This window comes from Lepisosteus oculatus, chromosome 6 (assembly GCF_040954835.1).
Source record: "Lepisosteus oculatus isolate fLepOcu1 chromosome 6, fLepOcu1.hap2, whole genome shotgun sequence".
In the NCBI taxonomy this organism is placed as follows: Eukaryota; Metazoa; Chordata; class Actinopteri; order Semionotiformes; family Lepisosteidae; genus Lepisosteus; species Lepisosteus oculatus.
Genome location: NC_090701.1, coordinates 38,683,187 through 38,703,974, shown reverse-complemented (window position 1 = coordinate 38,703,974; position 20,788 = coordinate 38,683,187). Strand labels below are relative to the sequence as shown.

At 35.5% G+C, this 20,788-nt stretch overlaps 1 protein-coding gene across 5 annotated transcripts in view; it reads right to left on the bottom strand.

Annotated features, from left to right (window-relative positions):
* Nucleotides 1-20,788, bottom strand: part of pard3aa (par-3 family cell polarity regulator alpha, a) — a 428,925-nt gene that overhangs the window by 146,632 nt on the left and 261,505 nt on the right. For all 5 annotated transcript variants that reach the window (XM_015338942.2, XM_006642876.3, XM_015338940.2 and 2 more), the window contains one exon: nucleotides 11,323-11,509. In XM_015338942.2, the coding sequence (XP_015194428.2) occupies nucleotides 11,323-11,509 (187 nt within the window). The remainder of the gene's footprint in view (nucleotides 1-11,322; nucleotides 11,510-20,788) is intronic.

The following is a 20,788-nucleotide window of genomic DNA, read 5'->3' as shown; positions in this document are numbered from 1 at the left end:
AGGCATTTAAAGCGATCAACTGGAATGAAATTGTGGTTCTCAATATTGGGGAGTACGTCATCATCATCAATATCGGACCCAAAACAATTTCAGCATGATACAATTTTACCTTCAGCCTTGAAAACTAGAGAAAAGGGTTTTAAATGCGAAACTTGGAAACAGCTGGGTGGCTGCTGTGTTGACTTGAGGAGTTTGAAGTGTGTCAGTTTGAATCGTTCCCCAGCAAACACTGGAACTGCACTCCAAACTCACTCAAAGAGGTGAAGCACTGTGCCCTGAGTGACACAGCATGTGCGTTTTCTCAGCCCCCCTCCTTGTTTTAAACACATCTGACAGCCACATGCATAAAAGAAACAACTGAAAACCCCATCTGTTTACATTAGCTGTTATTTTAATACACAGTGTACTTCGATTAATCAAATATTGCAGTGTTAGCAAAGGAAAGAAGCTGGGAAGTTATCTGTGTAGTCATTTTACTATGAGGAAACCTGCTGCACATATTGTCATTGAATTTCTAAGCAAAACAAATCTCCAATTTTGACCTACAGCACTGTGCATTTATTTCTGACAAATTTGCCCGATTAATTTGCTTGTTATATCATCGTCAGTAGTTCTGAGAACAAGGTGAATAAGGTTATCCTAGGAAACAGCAGCAGTGAACCTGATATTAGTCCTTATTGTCTGTCTGTTTTTAAAGTCCTTTTAACTCCATGCAATCTAGCATGGCCACTTGGTTTTAAACAAATGGAGTGAAAAGCAATGTTTTCAACTTTGTAACACATCAAAACCTGCTTTCTGTACTTTACTACTATTGTTAGCAGCAAAATTTTGAACACTACACTTAAAAAAAAGAAATGTAATGTGTAATGTAAATGTAACAGATTAGAATTCACAAGAAAAACCAAACATATTATTAATGACACTTTTTGCCAATCATATTAAAAAGGAGAGAAAAATGAATCACATTTCTCCATTCACTCCCTACTTTGTGACCAATGATTGTTGCCTACAGTAGCTGGACTCCAAACGCATGAAGAGAGCGAAGGAGGGCTTGTCTTTATCTCAGAAATTACAAAACGCAAAAATCAGAAATTCAGAGTAAACTAGGGGCCCGAAATAGATGCTCGAGATGAGATCACATTGGTAGTCAGCCAGTCACAGGGATCATAGCTGAAGAGCACAACATGGATTCCACTCATCCAAATACCAGGAGCCAGGGAGATTCTTACAGCAAACGGGATACTGAATCAAGATGCATCCTCTATGGCTGGCACAGCTTATAAACTATAAACAACAAACTACATAACGCCTGGATATATTCACAGCGGAGACTTGGAATGAAGGTTTCCAGAAAAAAAAAAATGATGGAAACTTTTCAGTACCACAGCATAAACAGGTTAGGTGTTTTAAAACCTTGCAGGGAGACAATGTGTCAGATAAAACGCTATATGGTGTGGCATGAGATGTGAAACAAAGCAAAGAAGGTCTCTGCTGACAATGATACCTGCACCTTTTCCTGCGCCTATTTGCTCTTGTTGGGACTTTTTCCAAAAATAGTTAAGAATCTGTTTCACTTGAATTTTGAGACTAAACCTCTCATCGGGAGTGCTCTGCTGTATTATTATAATGTACATGATGAGCAAATACTCTTTGGCTTTGAGCCATTTAGTCTGTGAAGCAAGCTGCATCTGCTCCTGGATGTCTACTTGAGGCGTAGCATTATGTGTGGTATGATGACATGGATGCCAAAATTAAATCGATCATTATCCAGTCCATTAGGGTTGAGACTAAATATTAAGCAGCAATGCTGAGTGAAATTATTGGGATGCTGATAAATAGGGAGACATTAATGATTTATAATGCAGAATATTTATCAAAATGGTCTACCTGGCAATCAATAAGACAACTGCAGATGGTGTGCTCAAAAGCATAGATTTTTCTTACATTAAAACGGCTGGACAAAAAGCATGCAAGAACAACTCTCCTTTAGGGCAATGAATATTTCAATAAAGTGGACTTCACATCTAAATGTACGGTATGATAAAATGAATCCTGCCAATGATACTACAATCATGTTGTATTTTAACACAAAATGGTACAATCAGCCATTATGAAAAGGCATGAATATATTTTTCATAAATATAAACTGCAGAAAATTTAATGCAACCTAAAAAAAAACAGAGAAGCACATTTGCTCCTGATTATTACATCATACACAAATGTCTCTAATGATAACCTTTTAAGTAAAAAAATAAACAATTCCTGTCAGCAAACTAGTCTTCAAGTTCCTTGTTGGCAATAAGGCCAATTCTTTAAAAATCTGACCCCATTCCAACCTCACTAATATTAAAGCTCCATGTTTAAATTTTGACATTTAACCTGGTTTATTTGGACAATAAATTTTCCATTGAGCTTCTTGTTTTCTGTGCAAGGAGAAGCCAAGAGCTATTTTTTGTGATGTGGAACAGATGTCCCATTATTTGGAGGAGCTGTTGTCCACAATTATGCACCTACTCCACTATGGATACCACCATCTGCAAGCAAAAGCACGAGTCCTACCTGTATCTTATTGTATACTTGTGAAGAGGAAATTCTACTTCTGAATCTATTTATCATTACAAATATAATTAATTGCAAGGCAGTGTAATGCCTGTAAGAGTTAGGATATGTTCTTTCCCCTGATGTATATTCATTCACGTCACAGTGTTACCTCTCAATATTTTTAGCTTCCTTGACACTTGAAAAGGTTTAAATAAAACATGTATTTACAAGGATGAGTAGCTTCCCTTAAATCAGAGACTCTTTTGTAGACCAGAAATGACCGTAATCCTAACCTGCCCAATTTTCCACAAAGTACAAACCAATTATTGAATTATCTTAGCATTACTGATTAAAATAGTTTTTGTGCTTATTTGTGGATACGTGCTGCCTGTCTTGCAGCCATTTTCATTTCTCTTCTTCGGTATCTGTGGTAAAACCCATTCTCTCCTTGACAACCATTTGTGAATTCTAATAATTCAGTGGGGAAACCTTGTTCTTTCTTCTATACCAGTTTCAGATGTGAACAGAATACATTTTATGTGTATCAATTTTAAATGATCCTTTGGTATGAATCTTTTTGTTGCAAAGCAAAACTTAAAACATTAGTAAAACAGAATCAGATTAAGCACTTGTTATTTAATTTGTGGTATTAATTGTACCTGACATTCTCTCTAAATGAACTTAGAGATATTCATATTTCTGGAGGTCAGGTAATGCTCACTTACCTGAGCAGAAAATAAATTATAAGGAAATTCTATGAACTAAGCATATACTGTACGGAATCTCTGAGGGGTACAGTACAAAATGCATAAACCCATATTTTTTCTTTCTCTTCTTGTTGTGAAATGTTATAAATTCCAAAATGAGTATGGATCCACTGGCTGCAAGTCATAGCTTGAAAAAAAAACATACTGCAGCCAGTTGTGAACAATTAAAATGTATTTGAGTGTTTCGCTGGAAGCATAGCTCATTTCATGTGGTTTTGATCTTATGTTCTGTAAGCAGCATTCCCTCCAAAACAAAAACTCTAATGAAGACAGAAAACACTTCTGCTAATTTCCTCCAAGTCATCTTAACCTGTGTTGCAGGCATTAAACCGGCCTCATACTGGATAAAAAAAAAGAGAAATCCATTCAAAAACATCAGTTAAATAAGAACATCCTGTTGAGCTTCACAGCAACCTGAAGCCTGTTGCTTAAGTGTGAGTGTAGGATTGGTGGAGACACTAATCTAAGCGGCACGCATCTGAGATGTAAAAGGAAAATAAAGCATCCAGACAAAGCCCACACATACACAGGAAGAATAAACAAAGTCCACAATGAAGGTGCCCCAGGGCAGAACCAAACCCAGGACAAAAGAGCAACGAGGAAACAATACTATTTGCCATGCCATCATCCTGCAAGAATCAGGATTAAAAAGAAGTCTGTAATAGATATGTATCATTACTATTTCAATTATTTTTGAAAGACATTTGAAGTTTTTTCCAACACTGATTTCAAGGCTTGAAGAGGATCTTAATAATGTACCACCCGTCTTAGCAGCATTATCCTATTTTGCAGTGAGTGTAAAAATAAAAAACAAAATAGTAAGGACATATACATCAGGTGAGCAATCCAGGAAAAAATCTGTTTACGTTAAGTAAGCCAAGGACATTTCAGAACCTTACCGTTTCCAAATAGCTGAAAAAATCTTCCTCAACGAACAATAATCTTAAAAAATATGTCTTAAACTACGAAGTCAAAGAAGATTTTTATTCTAATTTCATACAAGTATAAAAAATGTCTATTAAGTAAAAAAACTGAAAGAGAAAACAAGAAATAACAATCAAGAATTATTCACCTCTCAATAAAAAAATAAGGATCTCATCGTAATTACCAAAAGGGAAGCATTCACAGTGAAAACTGAACCCCTCTGAATCTTTCAGTTTGAGATGCTATATTGTACAGTATATGTCTCCAAGGCTATTTTCTTGCCACTTGACAGACTGTCAAAATTGTCTGTGGGATTATTCTTCTACCCTGTGACACCTAACTCAGCATGAGACGGGATCAAGAAACAATTTCCTCTTTTTTCATCAAGTTAGATTCCTTACCAAAAAAATAGAGGGACAGCTAATCAGTTTTGACTCAAAGAACGCAGATTAAACTCACAACTCAAATGTGTTGACATTTATAACTTATTATAAGCAATATAACTTAGGTTTATAAAAAAAACAAATCAAACTTAATCACATTATAAATGATCTCCGTTGTAAGGAGGACAATTTTGATTATGCATTGTCTTAGATGCAAAATAAGACTTTCTTGGGGAAGGAAAAGAACAAAAGTCCTGTGCCTTAATACATAAACATCTAGGAGTTATCAGACACACACCTGCATTTGTGGAGGGTCTTTCCTTTAAAAACAATCTGTTACGGTACATATAGTTAAAGTACAAGTATTCTTTAAACCTTATATATGTCAAATATCTGGTACCAATAGACCTTATATATATATACACTAAATATCTCTTCATAGATTACACTTGATAAATATTTCAGAGCTATGTGGTATATATAAGGTCTGTAAAACTCTTGAGGTGGTAAATATTCAACATAAACATCTACAGGATTCATTCAGAAAGTTTTAGATGGATAGAGTCATTCTACAAAGATGTCTTACAAGCTTTTTAAATTTCTGGGGAGGAAGATTATACAGTCCAACAATAACAATGTAATGTGACTGAAACTAAGATAAAAAAATCTAACATTTATAACCTGTACAAACTTTAACACTCCAGAATAATTTCTAATTCAAGATCATTTATACAAATTTGTCTCAAGGAAGTTTAAATGTCAGATGAAGTAGAGATCATTGGCTGCGTGCATGTCGGATAAGGTTTATATGAGATCGGAATCTCGTGTGTCTACCAGTACACGCACAAGAATGGTCTTGCCCTGATGTTGTAACTTTTAACTGACAGATGTTGAAAGGTGACCATAAACGTTAACTATACTACAGGATTAGTAACATTTGGGTTGAAATAAGCATCTATCCAGCTGAAGCACCTATCTACCCAACTCATTTTGAAGGTATTTAAACAGGTTAAGGTGCAGCATTAAAGCGAGAAAGTTTATGACGATGATCCCAGCAAGCTGCAAGTGTCTCTTGTCATATGCAAATATTCTGAAGCACATGGGTGGGACACAGGTCTACCGTCTACCATTTCGATCAGCATAAAGCTGTGCAGTGAGATTTTCACCAACAATGCTAGCACCTGTCATTTTCACCTGTAATGTTGGCAATGTCAGCCACTCAACAGAACTGCAATGCTGCTACCAACAACACAGTTTATATGCAGATAAAAGCAAATTTATCAGGGATAAATACACTCAGCTGGTATTACTGAATGGATTGCCATAGTAATTTTCTTTGTCACAATGCCATATTATTAACAGCAACATCTCGAGAGTGCTTTAACTTTTTTGTTCACTTAACCATGACATCATTGCAGGGCAATTAGAAAAGAAAGAATATAACTTTGTTGGATATACTTATGTACAAAAACTCACAATGACTTTTCTATCATACTGTAAATGTGTTGAGACAGCTTAATCAAACCCAGCAGGTAACACTGAGTATGAAAAGAAAATGTCAGTTCTTATGTGTTGCGTGCGCCTACTCAAAGAGATTAGGTGGTTAACACTGCATAATTAAAGGTTGGGTGTGAAAATGTTGCTACAGTGTTTCAGTACACAAGTTTTACAGAAAAGTATTTAACCTCACTGCTTTGCCAAGAATTACAGATATTTACAATTGGCTCAATTATCAGCATATCAAATATCAACATCCACAAAACTGAAATTAAAAGATATTCTCTTTTTTCACACTAAAATCATTAGGGATTGAAACACATTTCAGTAAGTTGCTGAATCCGACTGCATGCTAAACAAAAACAGTGCCTCCCAATAGCTACATCTCCTCAGAGGGAGATTTTTATTCTTTTTCATTTCTAATGAATCCAAAGCTTAACTTCTCTGAGTTGAATGAAGCATTACCACATGGTCTGGGATGCAGCTGCGGTTTAATGCAGTTTTCAATTGTCCAGCAGAAGTAATTGCTGCCCAGAAGCTGGAAAGGTGAGCATGCCTGGAGTCCCAAAGCTGTAGCATAAATGACACTGATTCCCAGACATGCAGTGTTCAGTTGGTAAAAGACAAACTATCATCATCAAGCAATAAAACTCCATATCAGGTGTTAGTAGGCAGAGCTGCACTGGTTGCAATACAAATGTCCAGGTTGAAAAACAGGGCCAGGAAGATTTAAAGATGGAAGTGAGGTCCAGTAAGAGAGTATACTTTCATGAGCTTGTGAGCTGCTGAAAGTAGAGAAATGGGATAACATTTCTTGTGGCTTCAGGGTGGCTATAAATTTCACTTCCTCCAACACCATGGGTACTTTTCCCCCAGTGAGACACTAAAAAACTTTGCCAGCCTTTCTTGACTGCAGCAGACGATGTTCTTTGATACTGTCCACATCAGCTCTCATGCAGGTGACTGGATATATAAAACTCCTGAGTGAGCTCCCTTCCGACTTCCTGTGGAGTCAGGCGAATAAACTGTTTTGCTTCAGACAAAGAACACTGGGTGGAAAATGGGATGAAGCGTCAAGTCAGCATTCAGTCTCCATGAACAGAATACACATTGTTAATGTGTTAACATTTTGTTCATTCTGTCAAGAACTATCCAATGCACCATGAAGTATATATTGAAAGGGAAATAAATATGTAAACTCACAATGATGGTGTCTATAATGAACTGATATGGATATAACCATTATCGTGAAAAAATGTTTAATCAGTAATTTTGTAATGTTCTGAAAGACAAACATGAAAAAGAATGTATTTGTAGTGACATTTGTTGTTTTTAAAACATCACAAAACAAAATGTCTTTGATTTCAAATTCCGTGCAGAGATATTACTTTGAATTACATTTCTGTGGCCAGGGAGCACTTAGCGAAAAGTCAAGAAATAAGAAGAAAAAAGAAGAAGATCAGCCATTTATCTAAAACATAAGTCACAAAACTGAAAGATTATTAAATACAGTTAGGGGATGTCATGAACAGATGTTCCTGTCTGCAGATTTGGCAGGGAATACGCCATGAAGCAGCCTGGGATTTTGTGCAGAATACCAGGAATATGCTTCACGAGTGAAGACCACCCTGCAATCACTCCTTTTTAACCATCTGGGAGTCAAGCTTTTTTTACAGCACACTAGGACAGAGACCTGGCTAGCATTCCCAGACCTCTGAGGGTTTGCACAGTCTCAGCTAACTGAAGGGATGTCTATGCTTTCCATTCACTGTTCACTTACAGCAGACATCCAGACAAACTGGAATTTGAGACGAAACCGTGCTCAGGCTGCATTAGGCAAAAAATGTCAAGGTATCTTGTGTGAAAAGTAAATATAGTTAAAGAATGTTGACAAGTTGGAGCCTTGGTAGTGCAGTAGTTAGCATTGCTGCCTTGTATCTCGGGCGTGGGAGGGCTCAAATCTGGATCTGGGGTGCTTCCTTCAAGGTGTTTGTACGTTTTCCCTGGGTTTACATGAGTTTCCTCTCTCAGTCCAAAAACATACTGGTAGGTGAACTAGATTCTGGGTAAATTGGCCCTGGTGTGTCTGTGTTTGTGCTTGTCTGCCCTGTGATGGATTAGCATCATGTCCAGAATGTACCCTGCCTTGCACCTGCTGCTTGCCAGGATAGCCTCCAGCCCCCCCTGTGACCCTAAACAGGAGAAGTGATTAGAAAATGGATGGATGTTGACAAGTTCACCCAATTCTTAGTTCTGTCTTTACCTGAAAGCACAATGTCATTACTTTGGATTTTTCCTAATTTTATTCTAGACACAGGCAAAAATATCCTTCTGAGATGCAGAACTTTAGGTGCAGGATCTCCTGGAAACAGCAGCATTATCATCTTCCAGCCTGATCTGGTCAGAAGCTAAGCAAGGCTGGGCTGGGTCAATACCAGGATGTAATACATCTTCGAGAAAACAGTTTGGTGGGGGACTGTTAGGTTGTGCTCTTCCCTTTGGGCCAGAATTTCTAAACCAGAGCCAACTAGTAAGGTGATGGGACACTGCGATGTAAGAGGTGCTGTTTTTCAGATGAAATATTAGTGATAATGTCTTGACTGTTTGGCCATTAAAGACCCAGTGTACAGAGTTAGGATTTCTCAATCTAGCCTAAATGCCGCCCTACATTCATTTAACTCAATTGGTCAAGAAATTTCCCACTCAAGTGGCAATGAGAATGAGGACCTCACATTACCCGGGCAGGTGCTACACTTCAGTGGTGGATAAGTGGGTCCTCTCCTGTGTGTCAAAGCACTTTGGGATCTTTTGAGTTAAAACCTGCTATATAAACATCAGCAGAAGCAAAAGTGTTAAACTTCTGTCCTACAAAGATACAGAAAAATAGAATCTGAAGCCTCCTTTTTGTAGCCACATGGAATTGGTTTTAATGTCATTAGCTTCCTATCGGCTAATGTCAACAGGCCTGTGATCTCGCACGACACTTGTTAATATATGTAGATGTAAACATTTACACCACTGGTGTCAAAGCCTCCGATAACCACCCACAGCGTGAATTCCACCAGGTTCTAAACAGTAACACTGAATGGGGCAGTAGCATTTGTTACCATATTTAAAATGGAAAAAGTTTTGTCGTGAAATATGCTGATAATGTCAAGATTAGGAAATATGCTTTTGTCATTTTGTAATCAGAGTTGACCTGATACAAGTATTTAAAATATTCCAAGGTAACGACAACTGTCAACTATTTGGCACTACCCAAATAGTTGAGAGAGCTGGGAACAAGCTTCCAGCTATGTTGGTAAAGCGGATACCCAGGTTTCTTTCATAATGAGATCCTTGGGTTTATTAATTACCAACATCTAAATAAGCTAGATGGGTCGAATGGCCCCCTCTTGTTTGTAACCTTTCTTGTTTTACATCTCTCTTAATTATAAACAACTAAACCAATGCACTTGAGTACTGCTGACCCAAATCCATTTATTTCAGTATGGTTATTATTCTGTGTGTGGCTCTATGTGTCTGTCTCAGTGAGTGAGTGTAAAGATGGTGATACATTAATAATTTAGTATATCCTGAGGCGAAGCAACACTGTGCAATCCTGTTCTGTATGTGTAATGGCATGTGGTGGGGCCTAATCCACAGTGACAAAGTTCCTACACTGAATGAACAGAAAGCATGCACAATACAAGCCATTTATAACATATGGGATGAGAATACTGTATTCCTAGAAAAAGATGGAAAACAGACTAAAAAAAGGCAACAGGGCATTCTATTTGTGGTTTGCTTATCTATAAAAGGAAGGTACCCTGGAACTCATCTATTATATTGCAGTGCTGTTCAATGACACTTCAGATTACAGATTAATACGACCTTGGATAACCAAATCAAAATGAACAGGAACAAAAAAAAAATCTTCCTACTGTCTTTCAGAATAAAAATAGAAAAGAAAAAAAATAACACTTAAGATCCTAATATTATAAATCACTCCCAGACTTCTTGGGTTTGTAGAAACATAACACTGAAAATAACTACCATGGAAACTTGGTTAATGTTTTCAATATACCACAGACATTTTGTGCCCCAAAAATGTGTGATAGTCATCTCAATCTCTGCTGATTTTTATAACTCCCTCCATCAGATATGGTAAAAAATGTCAAATGGATTTTCAGCATTGACTTCATTGTGACATAACATTTACTTAAAAGTATCAGGCTGATTCTACATGATACCATAATAAAGCACTAAATGAAACATGCAGAGTAAAAACATACTGTAGGTCTACAATCATAGAAACAACCCTAAAATAAGCCATGTCCTGTTTTTGCAGGAACTGAGACCAAGTCAGAGACCAAACTGGCTGAAGATACTGGAATTGAGCTTGTCATTCCAAGACTGCTAATCAATATATGTTAACAGAATGATCAGAGCAGAATGGAAGAACACAATTAGGAAAATTAGGAAAAAACTGTGGCATGCAGACATAAAATGACATGTACTGATAGCAACTGTCACCAAAAGGGAAAATGCTTAAAATGTGAACAGTAGATCATTGTTAATCCAATCACTCCTAAAACTAAAGAGAAACAAATTAAGATAATCACAAGACTGTTAGATGTCTAATCTAATTAGTATCAGATTGCAAAAATATGTAAACAGGCACATTTGTAATTTGGAAGGAGGTAGTTTCCAATGTAATTAATCAATACCTTAATACATATTGATTTTTAGAAAAACATAGCTATGGGGGATCTTGTTTCCTTATTGAATTCATTTGATCATTCGGATTAACTGGACTATATTTAATAAGGATATAAAACTTAATTGGTTGGTGAAATTCACATTGTGCTGGATTCAGTTTTTCCATGTTTAAATGCAATGTTATTTTAAATGTAATATAGTATATTTAAATGCATGTTAAATTACTCATAGTTATTACTATTATCATAACCATAATATTCACATGAATAAAATTACATTTTGCTGTCACTTTCGGTCTTTTAAATTACAGGTCTTCAGGAACAATATTCACATGTGGGCAGATAGCATGCAAATATGTTCAGACCACTTTTGAAAACCCAACATAAATCTGTATGAAGAAAAGTGAGCAAGATTCAATTGTAAAAATATCCTTTAAAAGGACATGGATATGAAAGAAAGTGAGAGAAAAAAGCCATTAATAACACAAATAGACTGTGGTTGTGTCTCACCACTCATTTTGAACTTGTATTTCTTTAGCCCAGGAACCAGGAGCATCTGCTGCAAATCCCATGTCATCATGGGAGCTCGAAGATGATTGGTCGGAGAGGTGAGCAGGGAGAACAGGTGGCCTATCATCTTCAATAATGACAGTGTCATCCTGGGGCATGTTCACTGTGGGAGACAGCTGGTAGTTACCTGTTTGGAAAGAGAGAAAAACACAAGTCAAGTGGGACAGTATTACTCAGAAAAACATCAACAAACATTTATTGCTAGGGACAATTTAGAAAGGTTTTATACACTTTGATTTATTGTGCTGTTTCTCTTTCCTTTGAGTCAAAGAAAGCATCATATGAAAAGAAACTGTAATTTGGCATTTCTTTTAATTAATATATATATAGATAAAACAGAGAAATAATTTCATTATTGCACTACAAAGCATTACAAATGCTTTAAGGCTCCCTCTGTAATGTCACTGAACTGGAAAAAAAGCATTGAAATTCCTTATTCATGTATGAGATAGTATAATCTCAGTATAATTTTACACTTCTTGAAAGCAAAGCCATAAAAACTAGCATATCAAAAGAGCTCAGAATATTTTTTCAACTTCGAGAACAAGTTTGTTAATGGGATTTTACTTTTATCATTCTTGCCAGAATACATACTGAAACTCAGATGGAGCTGTTCAATTTCCAAACCATCTTAAAATCCACTAAAGATTTGGGACATGAAGGTATTACCATGTTGACCACTAAGTTTATGCAGTACAATGCCACAAATGTGTAATCAATTAAATGTGCAGGCTCAAAGAATCGAAACAGTGAAATAAAAACATCACCCTTACATTGAGGGAAACAAAGCTGGCGGATGCTCACAGAGGACTTCAGGTCTAACATAATATGAGACTGCCTGAAGAGGTATGTTATCATGGTTAGTTTGTAGTGCTCATGTCCACTTGAGTTCTATATCAATTTACTTTTCACACTGTCTGCAGAAGCAGAAATGAGATGCAGCTAAAAATAGTCACTTTCAAAAGCTATTCCTTCCTGCCATAAACTAACACCTATTAAATACAGTACATAGATATAATATATATAACTAACAAAAAAACGGTGAAATTTAAACAGGCTTCCATGTGCTCACAATTATCAGGCAGTACTAAGTTAAATTACCAGAAATTACTTTACTTCCTCTAAACACTGCTAGAAATGCAAAGTTGTTTTCTGCAATTTCAGTACAATTTCTGTAAATCTAACAGTTTAGCTGCAATTGAACATAATTATTGCCAGGAAAAGAAATATTTATCCTGGCAATTATTCAGAACGTGCTTAGCAAGCTGTGTATTTATTTAAACACACAAAACACGTGCATTCACAATGATAGTTAAAATATAATCTGAAAATGATTATGTTTTAAATACCAGAAGCATTGAATATATTTGGATTTAATGTCCACTATGATAATTTCATGTTATGAAAGAGTGTATCATTAATTGTACATACAAAACAAATATCAATTTATTTTTGTTTAAAAATAGTTTTGTAAGAATTAAATTTAAAAATATTGTCAGATGGATTTTATCATACCTCCTGGCAAATCCAACTGCTTGTGACATGTTTTATACTATAATCATTTTTTATATACTTTCATACTGTAAGTCTCCATCAAAGACATTTAATCACATCAGAAAATGTTTCTGAGAATCAGTTTTAGTCTACATACATCCACACCACAACTTGTATGATTTTACTTTATTTATTTTGAAGTACGGCTATGGACTCCCACTGTGGTGCTATTAAATCTACCTCAGTCACAGGGCTCAAACTAAATGCCCTTCCTTTCTAATGAAGAAGGGCTGCTAGAAAAATGAATCTTATTTATCACTTTGCAGACGAAATGCAACATACATAATTAAATTATGCATGTAATTTAGACTGAGGGGTTACAGCCGTGTTCACAGAAATGAGAAGTTAGTTAAACTTAACACAAAATAATTGAATTCACTTTGGAATTAATGCCACTTTGATTAACACTTTAGAACGTAACTGAGTCATTTTTCAGATGGTGAATCTGCAGTGCCATCTTTTTTTTACATAGCTTCTAACTTAATTAAATCTTGAATACCAGACACACATGCAGACAATGGAGAAACCAGAGAAACATTGACTAAATCATACTCATTTATTTTATGGAAATGAGAGGATCCCGACTATCCTGAGGACTGAATCACTTCACAATGTGAAGATGCCGTATTTTGCACATCCAAAAAGCCTTTGGAAAAGATGATAATAAACTTTATTTAATATAGCGCCTTTAAAGGTGGCTTCTTAAATGCTTTACAGAACGATAACAACAACGAAAAAAATACTATATATGCACAATGAGAATACACAATGGGAGGACAAAGTAGATGGGGGTAGTTAATACAGTAGGAGCAGAGGGGTAAAGAACAGAACTACTGAAGTAAAGGCTCTTCTAAAGAGGAAATTTAGAGTCTAGATTTGAACAGTATAGTAACTCCGACAGGTACTGAGGTGCAAAGCCTTGTAGGTGAGCATGAGGATTTTGAAGTCGACATGAAACTTGACAGGAAGACATTGCAAGGACTCCAGGATAGGAGTAATGTGATCACTTGCACCAGACCAGGTCTAAAACAAACGTGTTATTGTCTGCCCTGCAATATACCTGCAGCATTGAGCATTTGTTAAACTATTGTTTCACAGTAATGAGCATGCTCACCTAACCAGCAAAGAAGCATCCTAATTCCCCTAAGCTGTTGAATGTAGCCGAGTGCTTTGCTGAATGTAGGAGAAGGAAACTTTGAAAAAATATTTATATATATATACTATATACTTATATACTTAATATTACATTTTAAAAACAATCAGCTTCCAGAAATGCGTTTAAACCTTTTACTCCAGTAACATGTTAGTTTGTAAGAACCATGTGTGATTAGCTTCACTGCCTGCTTGAAGGACTTTTAATTTTGATACTTCTTATGATATGATACATTATGACATGACAACATCTACATAATGATTACCACACAAAACACATCCACACGTGTAAGAAGACAATTAGTTGGAAACAGAAATGTACAAATCATGCTGTCACAATTAATACAATGGATTTTTTAAAAATACAATTAGATTCTGTGTCATGATGATTCAGAATGAAGAATGTTAGTGATTAATAATGGGCTGCATGCCAAATTCTCAATTTGGAGCTATTATATTGTTCATATATTCGTAGAGAAAACAAAAAATGCAAAGGAAGCAACTAAAAAAAATGTTAGAAATGTGCCTCAAGTGCGATATCAATCAGGAAGTTTCTAATGAATACTTGTTAAGATTCTGTGAAACAGCTACTTTCCAAGAAGCTTCACAATGAATAACCATGATTTGCCCATTCACATTGGCTGGTCTGTGTGAATTTTCAATCTGAATCAATTAAAAGTTTTAAAAACCTTTCTTCAGATGTATAAAACTTGGATACATGAGACTACTAACAAGTCATTTGTTTTAAATAACCACCTTTCACCTTTCATATCTCAATAAGATACACAAATCGAATGCCCATCAGAAGATATAATGTCCTTCTACAAAATATCGTACTATGAAAGGTCACGTGGTGTTGTGAGATTACTTTCACTCTGAGACACACACACGATAGGATAGCATATATAAAGTGCTAAAAAGGTCAGTTCACTTTATTATGAGATATAAAAAAAAGATAAAAACTATTTTTTTATTCCAAAAAGAAAAAAAAAGCATCCACTAAAAGTAGAAGCAATCATTCTATACAAATAGTCAATAGATTCAGAGGTAATGACAGATAATACAAGAGATCTGTAGCCCTAGTTAAAAATCTTAAGTGCTTTGCAGAAGTCTGTATCTTGGCGATGATCAACTGTAATTCTGCTCTCCCTTGCATGTACTGTAGTCACTAACAGAGGAAAAGAGATTAAGAAAATTACTGACATTTGACACATTTATTAGTGTGTTGTAAGCTACTATCTCAATAAATTTGAGAAGTGTAACTCTTATACTATTGGAAAGGGTCTTCAAGGTACTCTCCAGCTCAGCTCTCATTTTCTACATTTCTAAATTAAAAAAATTGCCATGAAAATTAATATGATGTTGTTAGACTTTGCTAATCAGTTTTACAATTTGCTCTTTTGACTCAAGGTAAGTCCTGAATATTTATGTGCAGTATATAAAAGCATTTCTGTTTTGTTATGCCAAAGAGCAAGTTGGTTGCAAGGACATAATTTGCAGTTTTTCAAAACTGAAAATAATTAGGTGGAAAATGCAGCACTCGGTACATCTACTCTACAATATGGATAATTAATATGTGAAGAAAGTTACATTCATTCTACCTGTTGCATAGAATGGAGGCAATTGGCAAATAACGAATAAATCTATCCTTATCACTTTAGATTGGGTTATAAAAATTACATTTATAATTTCTTTATAAATGAAATAAAGCATTAAGAGTGACAATAAGGTTGATAATCCATCTGTAATGTAGATTAATTGGATATTAGTCTTAATCCCAACCATAGCCTAAATTATACATTTTACTTCAACCCTAATAGGATATGTTACAGTTTTTTATAGCTCTTTATATGATTAATGCATGATTAATAATGTCAACAGATTGTTCATAGATACCTACAACAGAGACATGAAGTGTGACCAATTAAACTAATTTCTAACCAGAAAGTGATCACAGTTTCGTGCTGTGATCATGTTTTTTCTTCTCTGCAGAACTCAATTCTTTATATGAATCTGAGATTGATGTCAGTGTGGCGTTTAATGCTTTATTTGTCTGTGCATGTCTTAATGTAAGAAAATGGAAAATGGAGAATGGTGCTCCATTTAAATGCATAGAGATCAAAGCCATCATTCAGACTGTGCTAATCATTTACTAGAAATGAGCAAGATCAACAAAAAAAAAGCACGGCTTTTGCATTTTCCAATTGTCTAAATTGTGAAGAATCACTGGTATGCGCTTTAGATTTAGGATTTACATGACTTCTACTTTGATAGAACAATAACTGGCACAAAAAAACAAATTAAACTATAAAAAATAAGGATCAAACTTTGTATATCGGTTGACACAAACATTGCAGTGAACATTATGCGTATATTTACGTTTGTGCATATCTACATTTACGTGATGTGGAGCATGAAGATATATTATCAAAAGTGTGCTATGTGATTCTGACTGAAGCCCAAATTCACTGATTTGTCTTGTCTTGCTTCTGTTTACATACTGTAAGTCAGGTTCGGTCTTGAAGCAGTCAGTCTAAATACTTTTCTTTATGTGAATGTATTTTCTGTTCTTTTCCTTCAGATCTATGTAATGCTTCACCAGCAATATAAATAATTCAAAGGAGCTACAGATTGTGCAATTTGTCTGTTATTTGTGTTTTTCGTTATACAGCTTTTCCTACAACAACCACTGGGAAAAGAAATGAAAAAACTTTGTCGAAGCTGAGTCATAGAGAATAGAGAAACATGGAGGTGCTATACATTATCTAGTTAAATATAGCAATAAAAAAAATCAAGTGAATGTCTCACAATACAAATAAGGGATGAAAAAGGAAATTACTTTATGAAGTGCAGATATACAGTATATGTCTCCTTTTATAGGCATCAAAACATCTTTTATACATTTACTATGAAAAAGGTGGTATGAGGTGTCATATACAGTAGCAAATTCTGCCAAAAACTGGCTTGAAACCTTAACCTTGTCTTTGGAAATTAACTCCAAGTGAAATGTTTTTAAAAAGTTGTTATTTTTTAACAATAGCATTTAAAATTAATGAAAGAAAAGCATGCAGCCAAGAGATTATAGAAAAAAGATACCATACTCATTACATGTGTATACCGTCATAAAACTATATAGTGGTCTACAAACGTTAATTGCAAGATAAGCAGTTTATGGAAAAATTACTTAAAAGAAACAATAACTCCTCATTCTAAGGTGTTGCAAATAATTGGAGTTCAGATGGTTTTTATAAAACTCCTGCTTCTAATGCATGTCAGTTATAGACATCACAACAGGTGAGTATGACGTGCTCAGCCAATTACAGACCCTAATTCTGATGACAATTTAGAATGAAAGGATAAGTTTAGCAGGGAGGGGAATAAAGCACAGAATCTGCCATTGACCACTGTTGCTTAGGAATCTGAAACTAGTATAGGGACACTTAAAACTCTGGAGCAAATCAAATCAGATAAACATCAATCTCCAACACGAATGGCCGGCTCAGTTGTTATTTCAGTAAGTTTGCAGTATACTGCATTGTTAGAAAAATATAAATAAACAAATTCCTGTTCGTCACAGAAAACACGAGATTCCAGTACCTTTTTCAGACTGAGAAAACATAATACACAGCAGTATGAGCTGTATGGCTCCGATGGGCCTGTGATTAATCATTATGATTACATACCATGAAAGACACCAGCTGCTACTCTCAGTATGTTTATACATTTCTGTGTGTGTTTTAAAAGTTATTTTTATAAGTTAAAAGCTTAACATTTAGTCTGATGTTGACTCATTTCTTCTCATTTAACCTCTAAAACATACTGGAGAAATCTAAGAGCATAAGCAAATTGCAAATCCACAATGCTAAGATCTTGGAAAAGCTTTCCAAGAGGTAAAAAGCAGACTGCATTTTTACATTCAAAGCGACATGAAGAGCTACAAACAGATGACAATAAGTAGAATGAAAATAGTATATGCCAGGATTAAGAAACAATATGGGATAAAAGTAGGAAGCCAAACCAGGTCGTAAATGAGCATCACCTCCCCCCTGTCTCAGCACAATGCATAACCACTGCCTTGATGAAAGTGGCATGCTCCTTACAGTCATTTTTAAACCGGACCAATTATACTTATGGAACCGACATTGGATGAGCACATTTTCCCTAAGTGACATTAGGGACATCCATCTGGTGTTACAGCTTTCAGCTGCTGATGGAGGCTCAGTCCGGGGGGTGAAAGGTCACAACTTAGACAATTTATCCCAAACGACTCCTGCCACTTCACAGCACTACTGACCCAATCACAATTAACAAATCCACATGGTTTAAAATGTAGTCTTCAAAAAAGAAAAAAGGAATGGCAATGGTTAGAGTTCTACCAAAGCACATCTGTATGCCAAAATTCTACCGAGTCTGGAAAGGGAGCACTGATGCCCGCCCACTGCTAAAAGGGAATTTAGAATGGGGGGCCCCCACTTTGCATCCTATTGGTCTTCCAGTGGTGGTCAGACAATCACCTTTAATGAATTAAGAAAACCTTCATCAATGACCCAGCTTTGCCAAATTTCCATCTTGTTCCTGGCTGCACTGCATTTGTAAAAGGCTGAAAGATTGATGCTGAAGGAGTGTGATAATGGTCTAAAGAGGACAATCGCTCAGTCTAGTGTCCCTTTGACATTACATAACCCACCTAAAGGTTGCAGTCTAGAAGGATACCTAATTTAAATTAGGACAAATTGTCATGGTAATGTCTATGTCTTCAAAATTTAGGTTTTAAATGCCATACAGACAGCATGTCATTTAAAAAGATTGTGCCCTTTTCACATTGTTGACCAGGCATTTCAGAAGTACACGTGTGCAAATCTCAAGAGACAGTACTGACAGGGAACATGAATAAACAGAAACATGATACCTTAAACATGTACATTCATCATAATTTTGCGAGCTTTCCTCCCGTATCTCAGAACGAAGACAGAAGTACTCAACATTTGTGTTTCCATTCAGTGACAATATTTCCATATATTGTATTTTAATGTATGTATTTTAGTTCAATTTAAAAACTTCAATATAAGTATTTTATTTACTTTTAGTTTTCTTTCAAGACACCAAGGCATTAGGAATAATATACTAAAGTGAAAGAAGTCAATAGCTAAGATAGTCTCCTGTACAGGATCAGTAACTATTTTCTTTTACTGTTGTATGTCTTGTAACTGTGATGATTCAACAATTATACAGCAGAACTACAGTAGATAAGACAATGACAGCTTGGCACATAGATCAATATTTTAAACGGTCACATGGTGTAACATCTGTTGTAGTAGTTCCGTATCATTTATATTGAAAGATTGATTTTGATTTTTGGTTCAGCAGAGGTCAGTTCATTAAATCTATTATCTCCAATCCAATTTCCATCTGCTGACTGAAACACCAGATGATTATCATCCAGAATTACTGTAAAATACATAAAAATGCTAAATATAGAAAGTTATCAGGCATGTATTCATTATCAAACGTTACACTAGAAAAATAAATTAGTTCAAAGTTACTGAATAGCAGACAATGGAGTATGGAGAAAGTTGTTCTAAAGAAAATAAGGAACCAGGGTAAAGTTAATCCCCGGAAACGAAGTCCAAAAATATATAAATCTCAGTCAAAGCAAGGTAGATTATTTCCTGTTAAAAAAAACGGGGGCTAAAGAGTGTAAGTTTTGTCAACTTTAAAGCCTTTCACTCCCATTGTCAAAATAGGTCAAGCACTGAAAAGACATATTGAGTCAGACTCAATTACTGGCATAAGCCAAGGACATGTTACTCTCTCTCGGTCTGAGGCTTACAAATAAGAAACTGAAAGGACAGTAGATTGACCTTCAAATACCTCAAAATACACAAAAGCCCCTCTGTGACATAAGGCCTCAGAATGAAGAGACTTACAGCATTACTGTAGAACTCAAATGTTTGTGTGGCATGTGTGGATTTGTTTTACTACTACAGCAAACTGAACCACCAACGCAGTGTGGAGCCCAGATAATTCATTTCATAACTAGATACTGTGTAACGATACATTTGCTTTAAAGCAAAAAAAATAAAGTGAGTGCTACAAAACACAACACAAGAAGACCAAGGTAGACAATGTTCATCTCTTCATGAATGAACTGGCTTTAAGCCCGTTAACTCGAATCTGAAACTTTTGAGTTAAGGTAGTTGTAAATGCAAAAAAGCTATAAAACGCTACGATACTGAACAGCTTCTGATCTTTTCTAGTATATCTATAGGTTCAACTCCCAGCACTTACTGACAGAAAGCGTTCCAAATGATAGCCTTCTAACACTTTGGAAAATCAATACAGATGTGTGTGTGCTTGCTGAATCAATGCGATAGCACTATCTGGCCATATTAATGGCTTTTTTCCTCAAATGACTTTGGATATTTCAGTGACACAGTAGTCTGTGATTTTCACAAGCAATTAAATTCTACAAAATCCCTAACTAATCAGTCTGAGTGAATGGTGACAGAACTCAAAAGACAATTCAGTTACTACACATACAATACAACTCTGGGACAAAGTTCAGTCACTTCAGTATAGTCTTGTCAAAATTATTAATTATAGCTGTGTTAAATTACTTCTAAAACAGAAAAAGGTGATAAACTAATCAAAGTTGATAAAGTTGATAACTAATTCTGATAATCTGCAACCCATCTTTAAA